The sequence below is a fragment of the Accipiter gentilis genome, chromosome Z (assembly GCF_929443795.1).
Source record: "Accipiter gentilis chromosome Z, bAccGen1.1, whole genome shotgun sequence".
NCBI lineage: Eukaryota > Metazoa > Chordata > Aves > Accipitriformes > Accipitridae > Astur > Astur gentilis.
The window spans coordinates 64417480-64431379 of NC_064919.1; the positions used below are offsets into that span (position 1 = coordinate 64417480).

Consider the following 13900-nt stretch of genomic DNA (forward strand, 5'->3'; position numbering starts at 1 on the left):
AGGAAGAAAATTTGTAATTTGCTTTTCCATTAGAAAGTATACCAACAGAGATGTCAGAAAGCACAAGATGTAAACTTTGTAATCTTAATCAAAACCAAAGAAGTTTGCTTTAATAAACGTATTCACCAGTCAAGGTTTGCAACCTTTATACAAGCAGCTTGCTTCTTCATATGAAGGAAGTACAGGTGAAATCTTCAAAGAGAGAATGCAATAGGATATTGCTGGAACATCAGCAATTTCCATTTGAAAAGACCATCTGTCTTCTAGCAAAGCAGTAATTCATGGAAAATATGCTGCATAAACCATTTCATCCTGACCCTACCTCAACTGAAACAGAAACACTTGTCAACTTTCTGGAAGTGCCAGAAGCAGTTCAAGTTTAGCTCAAGTCATCTTGTAGGCCCTCAAATTCCAAGCAGGTACTCCCAAAGTAGTTGTATGGAATTAATTAGACAACAGTATTTAAAGACAAGCTCAGAAGTTTTAGACACATTGTTTCATCATATTATTTGCACAAATGAACAAAGAACTTAGTCTGATGCAGGCAGACTAGTATGTTTCTGGTTACCAGAAAGGCAACATTTAGGTAGAATATCTAGAGAGCCATCCAACTTCAAAATGGCATTCAGAAACACTTATGATGGAAAATTCTGTGTAAACAGATATACTGAGAAGGGAAAAATAAACAGGGAGTGGGAGAGACATAAATATGAAAGTCAACCTTAAACAATTTAGAAAAATACTGCAAGATGACTACATTTCTTCTGCCCATTTGTTTTGCTTGTAGTGGCCACTGTTTTTACAGTTCCAAGTTTCCACATTCAGGAAGGAAATAATTATATAGAATGGCCTCCGACCCTTCTGTAAGGTCTTGGTTCAGAACAGTTTCCAACATCAGAGGTGACAAAGAGCTATGACTTTCTCATTACTCAGCAGAAATGTTTGCATACAACTTTTAATCTTACATATTCTGAAGAGCCAGACTTCGCTCACTGCAAGGATTTTTTTGTTTGTTTGTTTGTTTTGTACGGCCACAGGGTTTTTTTGGTTGTTCTGGTTTGGTTGGGGGGGGGGGGGGGGGGAAGGTAGGAGGTGGTCTGGGGGGTTTGGTGGGAGGACAGGGTGTTTTGGTTATTTTGTTGTTGTTGTTTGGGGTTGGTTTGTTTTTAAATACACGTGCCAGTGTTACAACCCGAATGGCTGAGGCCTTCACTGAAGATTCTGTGGTCCAGACCACTGAAGACTTCTAATATCTCCTGGTTTTTTTCCTTTAATGTTTTCATTGCTAACTCAAGAACATAATTCTGGTCCCTGCAATTCCAGGCCCCATAAATAATCCTTATAAATTTCAACACCTATAGAGCCAGCTCTGACAAGTGTATTTTTATAATATTCTCCCCCCTGTATTTCCTGGATTTCAATCACAAAAGCTATGTGAAAAGTATGTTAGAAAATATTAACGTCAGAACACTGCTGCAAATGAGGCTCTAAAAAGAAGTCTTGGTTCAAAGTGTTTTCTGAACGTTACAGAGCAGAAATTCTCTATAAGGAGACCACCTCTGCTGAAAACATATCTATGCTGCACCTACATCACGGGAGATGATCAAGATCCAAAAGATCTAAAATTCTAAAATGTTTCACAGTGATTGAGTCCTCTCCTTTTACAAAGTGGGCCTCCTAAGCCTCCCCAGCAGGCTTCTTAAGAAGTCTTTCTTAGAACAGAAAAGTCCTATTCTGTTTCAATTCCTTTTGTTCCATTTTTTTCTGCTAACCTTTTCTGAGGCAGAATTGAGATAAGAGTCATCTTCTTCCTAGGGTTACAAAGCACCGATGCAAAAAAGCTACTCCCACGTCTCTGATACAAAGTCACTATAATCCAGTTTCTTTAGGAAAGCAAGAAAACTCAAAAAGGAAGTAAGTATCTAAATAGTATTCAGACATTTCTGCCATTTTTGTCTTCCTTTATAGGGAGACAGTAACATCCATCTCCCAACAGAATAACAACCAACCAAAAATATTTCATAAAAATTACACATTCAGAAAGCTACAGTGAAAAATCAAATTAAAGGCTACAAAATATTAACATTCCTCTAAGGGTGCAGATTTTCTCAGGGTGGTGGTGGTGGAGGAGACAACAGAAATTATAACTTATCAAAATAAGATGTTATGGAATAATTGTGCAGATCACATTTATATAAGGCTCTGTGTGTTATATCTCAAAGGCCTCATCTATACTGCAGTCACTGCAGGATGTTAATGTCTAAGAAACACTTGTGTGTTCTAGCCTCCAAGACCACTCCATATAATCCAGAAGCAACAGTATTACCCAGTGGGGCTTTTGACACCTAATGGAGACAGTTTATGCCTCCCTGCTTTCAAACAACTCATTCTACAAAAATCCAGCAATTGCTCAATGAAGCTTTTCAATATTTAACTGTTCAAAAATCCTCTTACAGCCATATTTGAAGGCTTATCACTACAAATGTAATTTTGAAGGCTTCTCTGAAACACAGACTTCAACTGGGCAACAAGCGTAACACAAAAGCATGACTGGGACTAAGAATCCGATTACAAACATCACTGATCTCCTAGTAAGATGAAAACCAACTCTAAGCTGTATGAGTGGTTGGCCTACTGGAGTATATACCCAAGGCAAAAGACCTGTCACAGCCTGCAAACCAGCTTTAGATTTCAACTGTACTGCAAACTGAAAATGATCTATAAAAACTGGTCTCAGTCTTGTTCAGAACTGTGAGAAAAAGAAGCCATACTACATCTTCTCACAAAAGTCTCTTTAAACAGCCAACAGAAAGATACCAATACCTTCTTGAACAATGCATTTTGCAAATTTAAATGTAAGTAACTTCAGGCTGTTAAAAGCAACACACAACAAAGAGACAAGTTTCAGGGAATATTCGACAGAGCAGGGAACACAGTATACTCTCTCATGCTCTTGTACACTCAAATGTTGGCATCATCACACAGGCGTGGTTTCTCAGAGACCTTTTGCATGTGCAGGCTTGCAGAAAGCCTCCTTCCTACCTTGCTAATGGCCTCTGTGTACTCCCACTTAAGAAATCTCAGTAAGCACTGCAAGTTTTGCAAATGGCAAACTGAGGAGCTCTTGTTAAACAGTGACAGCAATTCTCCAGTCCCAATATGGGAATTCAGATCTGTAACCAAATCAGGACCATGCTCAGGTATTCAAAACTTCAGGAGTTTTTCCTCAGACTTGGTGACAAAATACCACTGTAGCTGACAGCAAAGCCCCACTAAAGCCACTGTCTTCTACACAGAAGTGGCAAATCCACATGGAGGCCCTTGTGTAGTAACAACTCTTAGTACATAAACTAATTTGCTTACACGGGCTGTGGTTGTTATATTATTTTCTGTTCTTGTTGACTTTTTCATCCTATCTAACCATGATTTTCCAAGTCATTTTCATATACACCTATAACTTTTCTTTACAATATTTAGGTCTTTAGCTTCAGGAAAAAAACAGAACTCATTAGGTAAAATTAGACACCTGCCATTCAGTCATCCTGCTTTTCACAAGATATAAGCAAAAGGGAAAGTACTACACGTACAAGTAAATTAAGAAACCAAACAACATATAAATCATGTTTTCTGAAAGGATTTTACAATCACCCCTTACTTTCATTTCTGAGCATCCTTCATATAAAGTTGGTTGAAAAAACTCCGACCTAATTCTCAAAAGGTCTCTGAATATTCTTCTTCTCAAGGTTAAAGCTCTGTTTATGGGACAGAGAATAAGAGATGACTAAAAGGCTTGGTAAAGAAGTGGAATAAAAGGGGTCTTTCAGCATTGAAAGCCACCTGTGGCAGTCTTTAAGAGACAAGTCTTAGAAGGAAAGGGTTAAAAAAGTCTCATGAAGTCTAAGTTTCTTGTGCAAATTTTTGACGCTAGTGACCAACAGCGTTAAACCAATACAGCAGACAGATGCAGCGTGATAAAAGACAAACTCTGCTGGTCTCTAAGATCTGATAATCAAATACAAATTAAGAGTGAAATGAGTGAATTAAAAAAAAAACAACCCTTTTCCCACCTCCACATAAATTACACTTGTTTACTGATGTTGTTCAAGGTCCACAAACAGGTCCTTTCATTTTTTATATTAAAGTTTTGATGGAAAGCATTCCAGAGAGCAGAACAGTATATAGTTGCACAATCAAATCAAATTTGAGATTTTCTTGTAAGAAAATAAGTAAATACAAACAACAGCAACCAGTAACAAGCATCTCTGACCCACTGACCTATGATTCATATTAATGGTTTTTCAATTAAAAGAAATATTGCTTCCAGTGCCAATGAAGCCTCACTGGCAAGTAGCTAAAATTGGGATGATGATCAAATGGAAACTAATGTCTTCAGTGCCAAGAGTTTCCAATGCCCTTAGCACTAATTCTGAAGGTGGACTACTCGCAGCTCACATAGGCAGCTCACACAGGAACATAACAGTAATAAAGAAGTAGCATTTACTGCCATCCGCATAAGGTATGAAAGCCTCTAATATACAAGACAGAAACTTCCCCACAGAGAACTAGCCTTTCAGGAACATAGCAGGTATAAAATTCATACTTCTTAAAGGGATGTCTGATCAGCAGTGACTGAAGAAACTGAAGGGCTTTTATTAATGAAGATAAAACATGAAGTGACAAACTACCAAAAAGCATAGCATGATTTAACTCAACATTCATAAGAAAAAAGTCCTCCCAATCAATTTGAGATATAAAATAAAGGATCCTAACAGAAACTGATACTTTAAAACCACAGTCTTAAGAGATTAATTGCTGGGAAAAGTCACTGTATTCAGGAAGGTTGCTGGGAATATTGTTGTCTGAAAGAGTCATCTGAAAGAGCCTGCATTTTATTTAATGCATGAAAAAACTGAGGTGGTTTCTCTCTTCCTCTCCATATTCTGCAAGCTCAGAAGAACTTTAAGTAAACTACTCTAACAAGCTTTCTATTTAATATAATCTGGAAGCAATTATATTCAGCAATTGAGATTGCATTTAAATTTTTTAAGGAAGTTCTCTGCTGCATCCTATAAAACCAAGGTACATGTTAATGACAGGAAAAATGTAGAAAATGGGTAAAAATGAATTCTTCTAATAATGTTAGTTCAGACAACCATAGCCCTGTACTTTGCTCTACAATCATTGAAGCACAAAACCTATAGGTGCCAGAGACATCATCCTCACTCCCTAGTAAGTAAAAATCTTCTTTTTTCATTAAGTCAGCGGCAGAATGTTGCACAATGAATTAGAGTGGAACAGTGCTATCAAAGGAATTTGATATAAGGTGGAAATGATCACCTGATCGAATTCACCACTCCCACAGTCCTTTAGGATTTCTCTGACACATCAAAGTATCAAAGAATTAGGAAAAAAAATCCAAAGCTAACATGCAAAGCTGCATCTTCCAAGAATTGTAAAAAATATTTCAAAAAGAGATTAAATTGTCAAGAGCAATGCTCCAAAATGGTCCATGTCCTTGACCAAGTTAATGCATGAATACCAGAATGAGACCTGTTCCAAGATTTGCTGCTCCACTGGGATGCGCATAAACCTATAGGGCCCCATGGGTGCTGAAAGAGCCGGATGCAGACATCGAATGTACATTAAGTAAGTTTGCGGATGATACTAAACTAGGAGGAGCTGTGGACTCCCTCAAGGGTAGACAGGCCTTACAGAGAGATCTGGACAGACTAGAGAGCTGGGCAATCACCAGCCGTGTGAAATCTGACAACAGCAAGCACCGGATTCTCTACTTGGGGTGGGATAATCCTGGTTATATGTATAAACTGGGGGATGAGAGCCTGGAGAGCAGCCCTGCAGAAAAAGATGTGGGGGTTTGGGTTGATGGCAAGTTGAACATGAGTCACCAGTGTGCCCCGGCAGCCAAAAGGACCAACTGTGTCCTGTGATGCATCGAGCACAGCACAGCTAGCTGGTCGAGGGAGGCGATTGTCCCACTGCATTGGTGTGGCCCCACCTTGAGTACTGTGTGCAGTTTTGGGTGCCTCAGTATAAGAAGGACATCAAACTCGTAAGAGTGTGTCTAGAGGAGGGTGACCAAGATGGTGAAAAGTCTCAAGGGTGAGACTTGGGAGGAGTAGCTGTGGTCACTTGTCTTGTTAATCTTGGAGAAGAGAAGGCTGAGGGGTGACCCCACTGCAGCCTACGGCTTTCCTCAAGGGAGGCAGCAGAGAGGTGCTGATCTCCTCTCTCTGGTGACGAGCGATAGCACACAAGGAGATGGAATGAAGCTGTGTCAGGGGAAGTTCAGATGGGACTTCAGGAAACGGTTCTTCACGGAGAGGGTGGTTTGTCACTGGAACAGCCTCCCCAGGGAAGTGATCACAGCACCAAGGCTGTCATTGAGTTCAAGGAGCATCTGGACAATGCTCCTAGTCATATACTTTAGTTTAGGTAGTCCTGCGAGAAGCAGGGAGTTGAACTCAATGATCCTTATGGGTCCCTTCCAACTAGAGATATTCTATTTCCTTTCAATTAAAAAAGTAGCTTTGTTATTTAAAAAAAAATAATTGAGTATTTAATACAATCAGATTTTATGGATTAGACTTCAGGAGATTGTGAGAGACTGAATTGTTACCTTGAGCTGTTTGTCTCAAAGATTGTTAGGCGTGAGAGACTGGACTGTCATCTCAAGCCGTTCATCTCAAGAACTGTGAACTGCTTATCTCGAGCCTTTTGTTTCTGGGATAGCCTGCCTAAGCAGGACATTCCTCTGTCTGTAAGGAGGATTACTAGGCCACTGAGGCATCCAGGAGAGGAAACAGAGGCTACCATTCTCATGGGAACTGTAGTCTTTGAGGTAAGATACTGGTTTCTGGTGTTTATCACACGAAGGTTGCGTGACAGATGAAATGTTCATGCACTGTTCACATGCTGCATGAACAATACACCTGTGCATACCTCATCAAAATACGCCCTATTAAAAAAATCGTGTAGACAAGCCGCGGTGTGCACCCACCACCGAAGAATTGAAGACTGAGGACCAAAGGGACACCGCTGGATCCACGGTGGTGACTATCCTTGCAACTCTATCCTGACTGCTTGCTTGATTTCTGCCTTTTCCTCCATTCTATCCTATCGCTACTATTTTATACTTTTGATAAAAAAAGCTCTTTTGCGTATACGGCATTTGACCTCATTTGTGTCTTAATCTCGCTCTTGGAATCATATTGAAACCTTCCCCAACATTGGATCAGGACAGAGATTAAGGGAGCAAGTAGAAGGCTGACAGGGCTGACTTGGAAGAGGTGAGGGATAATTTATACTTTCAATTGGAAAGATCATAGCGAAAAGGGAGCTTTATAAAGTGTGTGTATGCAAGTACATATACATACATCTATCTATATATTCTGTTTATTGATGTGCATTACCAACAGAACTGGGAGTTCACATCCATTAGAAATAAACATGTCCAGCAAAGGCAATGGGATTACAAATATTACAGTAAATTCCTTAACATGAATGCCCTTTTTTTAATATACCTTAAATGATGCATACAGAAGAGAACACAACTTCACTCTGCTCTGCAAACTCATGCTTGACTAAGCAAAAATATTTTGTGTGTAAGATGAATATTTGCAATACAGAATTAGAGAGCGTCCTGGTTTAACCCCAGCCAGCAACCAAGCACCATGCAGCCACTCACTCACTTCCCCCCAACCCAGTGGGATGGAGGCAGCAGAGAGGTGCTGATCTCCTCTCTCTGGTGACGAGCGATAGCACACAAGGAGATGGAATGAAGCTGTGTCAGGGGAAGTTCAGATGGGACTTCAGGAAACGGTTCTTCACGGAGAGGGTGGTTTGTCACTGGAACAGCCTCCCCAGGGAAGTGATCACAGCACCAAGGCTGTCATTGAGTTCAAGGAGCATCTGGACAATGCTCCTAGTCATATACTTTAGTTTAGGTAGTCCTGCGAGAAGCAGGGAGTTGAACTCAATGATCCTTATGGGTCCCTTCCAACTAGAGATATTCTATTTCCTTTCAATTAAAAAAGTAGCTTTGTTATTTAAAAAAAAATAATTGAGTATTTAATACAATCAGATTTTATGGATTAGACTTCAGGAGATTGTGAGAGACTGAATTGTTACCTTGAGCTGTTTGTCTCAAAGATTGTTAGGCATGAGAGACTGGACTGTCATCTCAAGCCGTTCATCTCAAGAACTGTGAACTGCTTATCTCGAGCCTTTTGTTTCTGGGATAGCCTGCCTAAGCAGGACATTCCTCTGTCTGTAAGGAGGATTACTAGGCCACTGAGGCATCCAGGAGAGGAAACAGAGGCTACCATTCTCATGGGAACTGTAGTCTTTGAGGTAAGATACTGGTTTCTGGTGTTTATCACACGAAGGTTGCGTGACAGATGAAATGTTCATGCACTGTTCACATGCTGCATGAACAATACACCTGTGCATACCTCATCAAAATACGCCCTATTAAAAAAATCGTGTAGACAAGCCGCGGTGTGCACCCACCACCGAAGAATTGAAGACTGAGGACCAAAGGGACACCACTGGATCCACGGTGGTGACTATCCTTGCAACTCTATCCTGACTGCTTGCTTGATTTCTGCCTTTTCCTCCATTCTATCCTATCGCTACTATTTTATACTTTTGATAAAAAAAGCTCTTTTGCGTATACGGCATTTGACCTCATTTGTGTCTTAATCTCGCTCTTGGAATCATATTGAAACCTTCCCCAACATTGGATCAGGACAGAGATTAAGGGAGCAAGTAGAAGGCTGACAGGGCTGACTTGGAAGAGGTGAGGGATAATTTATACTTTCAATTGGAAAGATCATAGCGAAAAGGGAGCTTTATAAAGTGTGTGTATGCAAGTACATATACATACATCTATCTATATATTCTGTTTATTGATGTGCATTACCAACAGAACTGGGAGTTCACATCCATTAGAAATAAACATGTCCAGCAAAGGCAATGGGATTACAAATATTACAGTAAATTCCTTAACATGAATGCCCTTTTTTTAATATACCTTAAATGATGCATACAGAAGAGAACACAACTTCACTCTGCTCTGCAAACTCATGCTTGACTAAGCAAAAATATTTTGTGTGTAAGATGAATATTTGCAATACAGAATTAGAGAGCGTCCTGGTTTAACCCCAGCCAGCAACCAAGCACCATGCAGCCACTCACTCACTTCCCCCCAACCCAGTGGGATGGAGGAGGGAATCGCGAAAAACAAAGTAAAACCTGTGGGTTGAGATAAGAACAGTTTAATAGGACAGAAAGGAAGAAACTAATAATAACACTAATAAAATGACAACAATAATAATGAAAGGATTGGAATATAAAAGTGATGCACAATGCAATTGCAACCAATGCCCAGTTAGTCCCCGAGCGGCAATCCTCCCACCCCCACTCCCTCCGGTTGATATACTAGACATGACAGTCACATGTTATGGACTACCCCTTTGGCCAGTTTGGCTCAGCTGCCCTGGCTGTGTCCCCTCCCAACTTTTTGTGCCCCTCCAGCCTTCTTGCTGGCTGGGCATGAGAAGTTGAAAAATCCTTGACTTTAAACATTACTTAGCAACAACTGAAAACATCTGGTGTGTTATCAACATTCTTCTCATACCTAACTCAAAAACATAGCACTATACCAGCTACTAGGAAGACAATTAACTCTATCCCAGCTGAAACCAGGACAGAGAGAAAACAGGTTCCAATTCTACACAATGCAACATGTAACTTTATTCCAACTCATTGCTTAATCTATTAAAAAAGTTAGGATAATAGTCTTTTAATATTACATCACAGATTATTCCTGAAACAAGAATTGTTGGCTTTATTTCTTTAACTATGTATTTCTGTAGAAAGGCTAGCAAATGGGGTTCCAATCTCAGTGAAAGCTTTTACTTAACTTAGCTAGCACAAATACTCTCAGATGACTGAAAGCTACTATGTCACCTTTCTCTTATCCCTCAGCATGAAATAAATTAAAAAGAGCATATTAATATTTGTCATTCAGTATTCAACATCCATGAGACCTGTAGTTCACTAATTCAACTTACTGAATTATGTTTTTCATCTAGAAAACAGACTAAAAAGTGAGCTTCCCCTGTTCCATGAAGGTAAAAAAAAATCATCCTCTAGAATACATTGGAAGTTTGGATTTGTTACAGAGCTGGTTTTAAAGCTAAGACTGAGATGACATGATTTTTTGTCTCATGTTGATTCTAATGTAAAAAATCAATCAAAAAAGAAACTTTCTAAATGGAAAGAATTGATCTTAAAAAAATCTAGGCCTTAAATCCTTAAATACTTAAGGAAAAAAACAGCAGCAGAAAATAATTTTAACAAATTGCAAACATCTATTACAACAACTTTTTGCTTGGGGCACCTTTGCTTCCCATGCACTCATCAGTGAAACACCGTTTTCTGAATTTATCAGAGAGAGTCAGTAGGAGGCACATCTTTTTTCATTTCACAAGAAAGGGCATTAGAGTAAATACTTAATTTTTTTCCAAGGTAATAATTTGAAAGTCAGGTCAAATGTCCGTAACTATTACTCAGGAAATCTGTATTTCTAAAAGTTATGCATAAAAACTGTAAACAAAACCAAGAGTAAAATAAGTAATCACAGTCCCACATCCTATCTCTGAAAACAAAATTAATCATGTAAAACTGATGTTTACAGCATTATAACCATGACATCTCCTAGTCAAACCCTACCATGGTACTGGATTATAGTATTTTATGTGTATATATACACTGGCAAAATCTGATACATAGGCACAAACATTACTTGCATATGAATGTCAAGAAAGTATCTATTTGCCTTAAAATCTGTCATATAACAGTGAAAAATAAGAGCAACAGCTATAAAAAAAAATATATGCAGTCAGGAGAAAACTCAAGTATATTAAGAAGCAAGTGTTGAACAAGTTCAAAGTAAAACCCTAGAAAATTGTATAAAAATCATCATAAATCTGTTAAAGAGCATTTAAGACTCAGTAAGGCTGTTCTAAGCATAACTGCACATGAATGGATGCCTATTACATACACTTTATATACATATGAAATCATATTTAATTTTCTAAGTGGTCCTTATTCAAACCTACCCAGATGTGACATATAAAAATGGGTAAATGCCAACTTTTTTGCTATTTAGTTTTAAAAATCGAAATTTTATTTGCCCGAACATCTTCTTTGCATTAAAATTGAAGCATCTGGACATCAATGACTCCCTCCTGTTTCTGCTATTCCTATTTAATTTTTGTAAGGAAAAAAAGATACGTGGTTTGAGAGGACATGTCTGTCATTCACTTCCTACTACAACAGATGCGTTAATAAATAGGTATTTCTTTTCTTCCCCTGCCTGGGAGGAACAATATTGTTATTTTGTGAACCTCAGCGTTTCCCATCTGAGTGCATCCCTCGCATGCAACCGACATCATGAGAACAGCTACAATTTAGAGAAACAATCTATGTCCGTTATTGACTTTCATTTACTGCACGCGCCTTATCAGGGGCATTTCTGAGCACAAGGCAGGGCAGGTTCCGTCCCTCTGTGAACAGCTGTTTTGGCTTGTGTTAGAGCGGCCCTTTCTCGGAAAACCGAGAGAGGAAAGAGCCGAGAGCCCTTCCAACGGGGGGGGAGGGGGGAGAAGAAGAAGAAAAAAAAAAAAGAGTTGGTCCCGCCGGCACGCAGCGCCCAAGCAGCGCGGCCTGGCAGCGAGCCGGGGGAGGGCCGGGCCTGCGGCTATATCGCTCGACACCCCTCCGCTCAATCCGAGCGAAGAGAAAGGTGGGCCACAGAAAGGGGGTTTTCAGGAAGGGGGGGGGAGGGGCAGCGACCTGCGCCGGCGGAGCGCTGCGGGGCAGCCTGCAAGCACGCTTCTCGCCGGGCCTCTGGCTGCGACTCAGTGCCGGCACCCCCAGCGGGCGGCCGCAGCCCTAGCCGCCGCCACGAGAACACAAACCCCACCGCTCCGGAGACGCCGCGGCTGCTCCCCTCCTCCGGGCCGGGGCCGCCATCTTAAGGCCGGGCGAAGCGCCTCTCCCTAACCGCTCCAGCCATACAAAGGGGTGCGACCACGTGACCCCCGTGCGCGAGGCTCTGCTGCCCGCACTCAAGATGGCGGGAGGGGCCCTCTGCCTCTTCCCTTCCCTCCCCTCCCCTCCACCCTCCCGGCCCCTCTAGGCCTCTTCCTCCTCCCAAGTCTCTATCCCTCGGGAGGTGGGCGCAGGCCCCACTTACTCCGGGGGATAGAGGCGCAGCTCCTCGATATCTCCCAGGAAGCCGAAGAGAGTCCGCATCTGCTCACTGGTCACTGCCGAGGAGAGGTTCGTGACCTGGATGACGGACGTGGGGCCCAAGGGGAAGCCCAGCGGCACCCCGATCCCTCCGCTGTTCATCATGGCGGAGCCTGCACGACCGCTGCCCTCGCAGCGGTGCCGCACGCAGCGGGAGAGGCGGGCCCGACGACGGAGAGGAGCGCGCGGCGCCTGCCAGAGCGTCCTAGCGCGCGGCCGCTCTAGCGGCGGACTCGACTGCTCCCTGGAGGAGTTTCTGGGCGGGCAGCTGTTCGGCCCCTGCCGACTGGGGCTCCCGGGGGAGGGAGGGAGGGAGCGAGCGAGCGACCGCGCCCCGCGCAGGCCGGCCTCCGGCGGCCGCGCTCCCAGCTAGGCCGCGAGGAGAAGACCCTCGCCCCTCGCTTCCTGAAGAGCCGGCCGGGCCGGGGGCGGGACCGGCGCCGGGCCTCGGCCCCGCCTAGAAAGGGGCGTGGGGCGGTGCGCGCGGCCGGGCCGTTAGCGGCCGCGTGTCCCGCTCCCCCGCCCTCCCGCCCTCCCTTCACGCACAGGCCACCCGCACCCGGCGGCTGTGAGGGGCCCCCGCGCGACGGGCGGCGCGAGCCGGGGGGGGGGGGGGCGGGCAACGGCTTTCCTTCTCCGTCAGCGAAGCGGGAGGGTTCCCGGCTGGCGCCCGGGGTAGAGGGGAGTCTGGGAGATCCCCCATCTAAGTGCCCTGCCGGTAGCCGGGTTCGACGGGAGGCGGTTTAATTACCCCAGGGAGTAAACCCTTGAAAACACCCTAACTACGTTTAAGCAGGCAGGGGTTGCGGTGGAGTAGGTTGTGCACGGTTTTGTTACAGCTTGACTGGGGATCTGTCCCAATTAAATTGGTTTTAGCTGGAGCTGCAGTTCCACGTTCTCTCTGAAAATTAGGTTGACTGGAGAGGATGAGCCGGAGCGCTATGCGGCTGGGTGATCGCTACTAAGGGTCTAACTGCAGTCTTTCTTAGGAGATAAAGAACTGTCCGTCTTGGCACTGAGAGATTTAAGGCTTCAGACATGAGTATTTTAGGGTTTAAGACTTGCTGTACCCCAAACCTGAACTGAGAAAGGACCGAAGTATTTTCGAAGCTATCTGGGCTGAAAAAGATTGCAAATTTGTGATACGTCCCTGAGCAAGTAGGTCACTTGTTACAGACTCTCCATAGATAAGCCTGGGTAGTGCTTCCTTTACTGACGCTTAATACATTATAGAATTTTAAGTAATTCCAAGCAATTGTCAGAGACTTATTTTATTTAAAAATGCCTATGCATATGTTTCAGGTAGTACTTATTTCAAAATGGTAACTGGTGTGCTCATATTCTTTTTCTAAATGGAATCCACATTCCAGAAGTACAGGATTTAAGATCAAAGTTAAATCCTTTCTTTCAGCCATCCTGGTAACTTTTAATTAGCCTAAGTTTAGAGAAGTTTAACTGGAGAATTCAAGATCTTTTGTTACATATTGTGCAAAATCAAACTCCAGTGTGATTATTCTATCTATAGGAATATTACACCAAGATTCCCGGTGTTTTGACTAGT

The 13900-nt window shown here is 42.6% G+C and overlaps 1 protein-coding gene across 1 annotated transcript in view; it reads right to left on the reverse strand.

Annotated features, from left to right (window-relative positions):
• Positions 1 to 12563, reverse strand: part of SREK1 (splicing regulatory glutamic acid and lysine rich protein 1) — a 39772-nt gene extending 27209 nt beyond the window's left edge. The window contains exon 1 of the mRNA XM_049796551.1: positions 12284 to 12563. Coding sequence (XP_049652508.1) covers positions 12284 to 12444 — 161 coding nt within the window. The 5' untranslated portion in view covers positions 12445 to 12563. The remainder of the gene's footprint in view (positions 1 to 12283) is intronic.
• Between the last annotated feature and the right edge of the window lie 1337 nt (positions 12564 to 13900).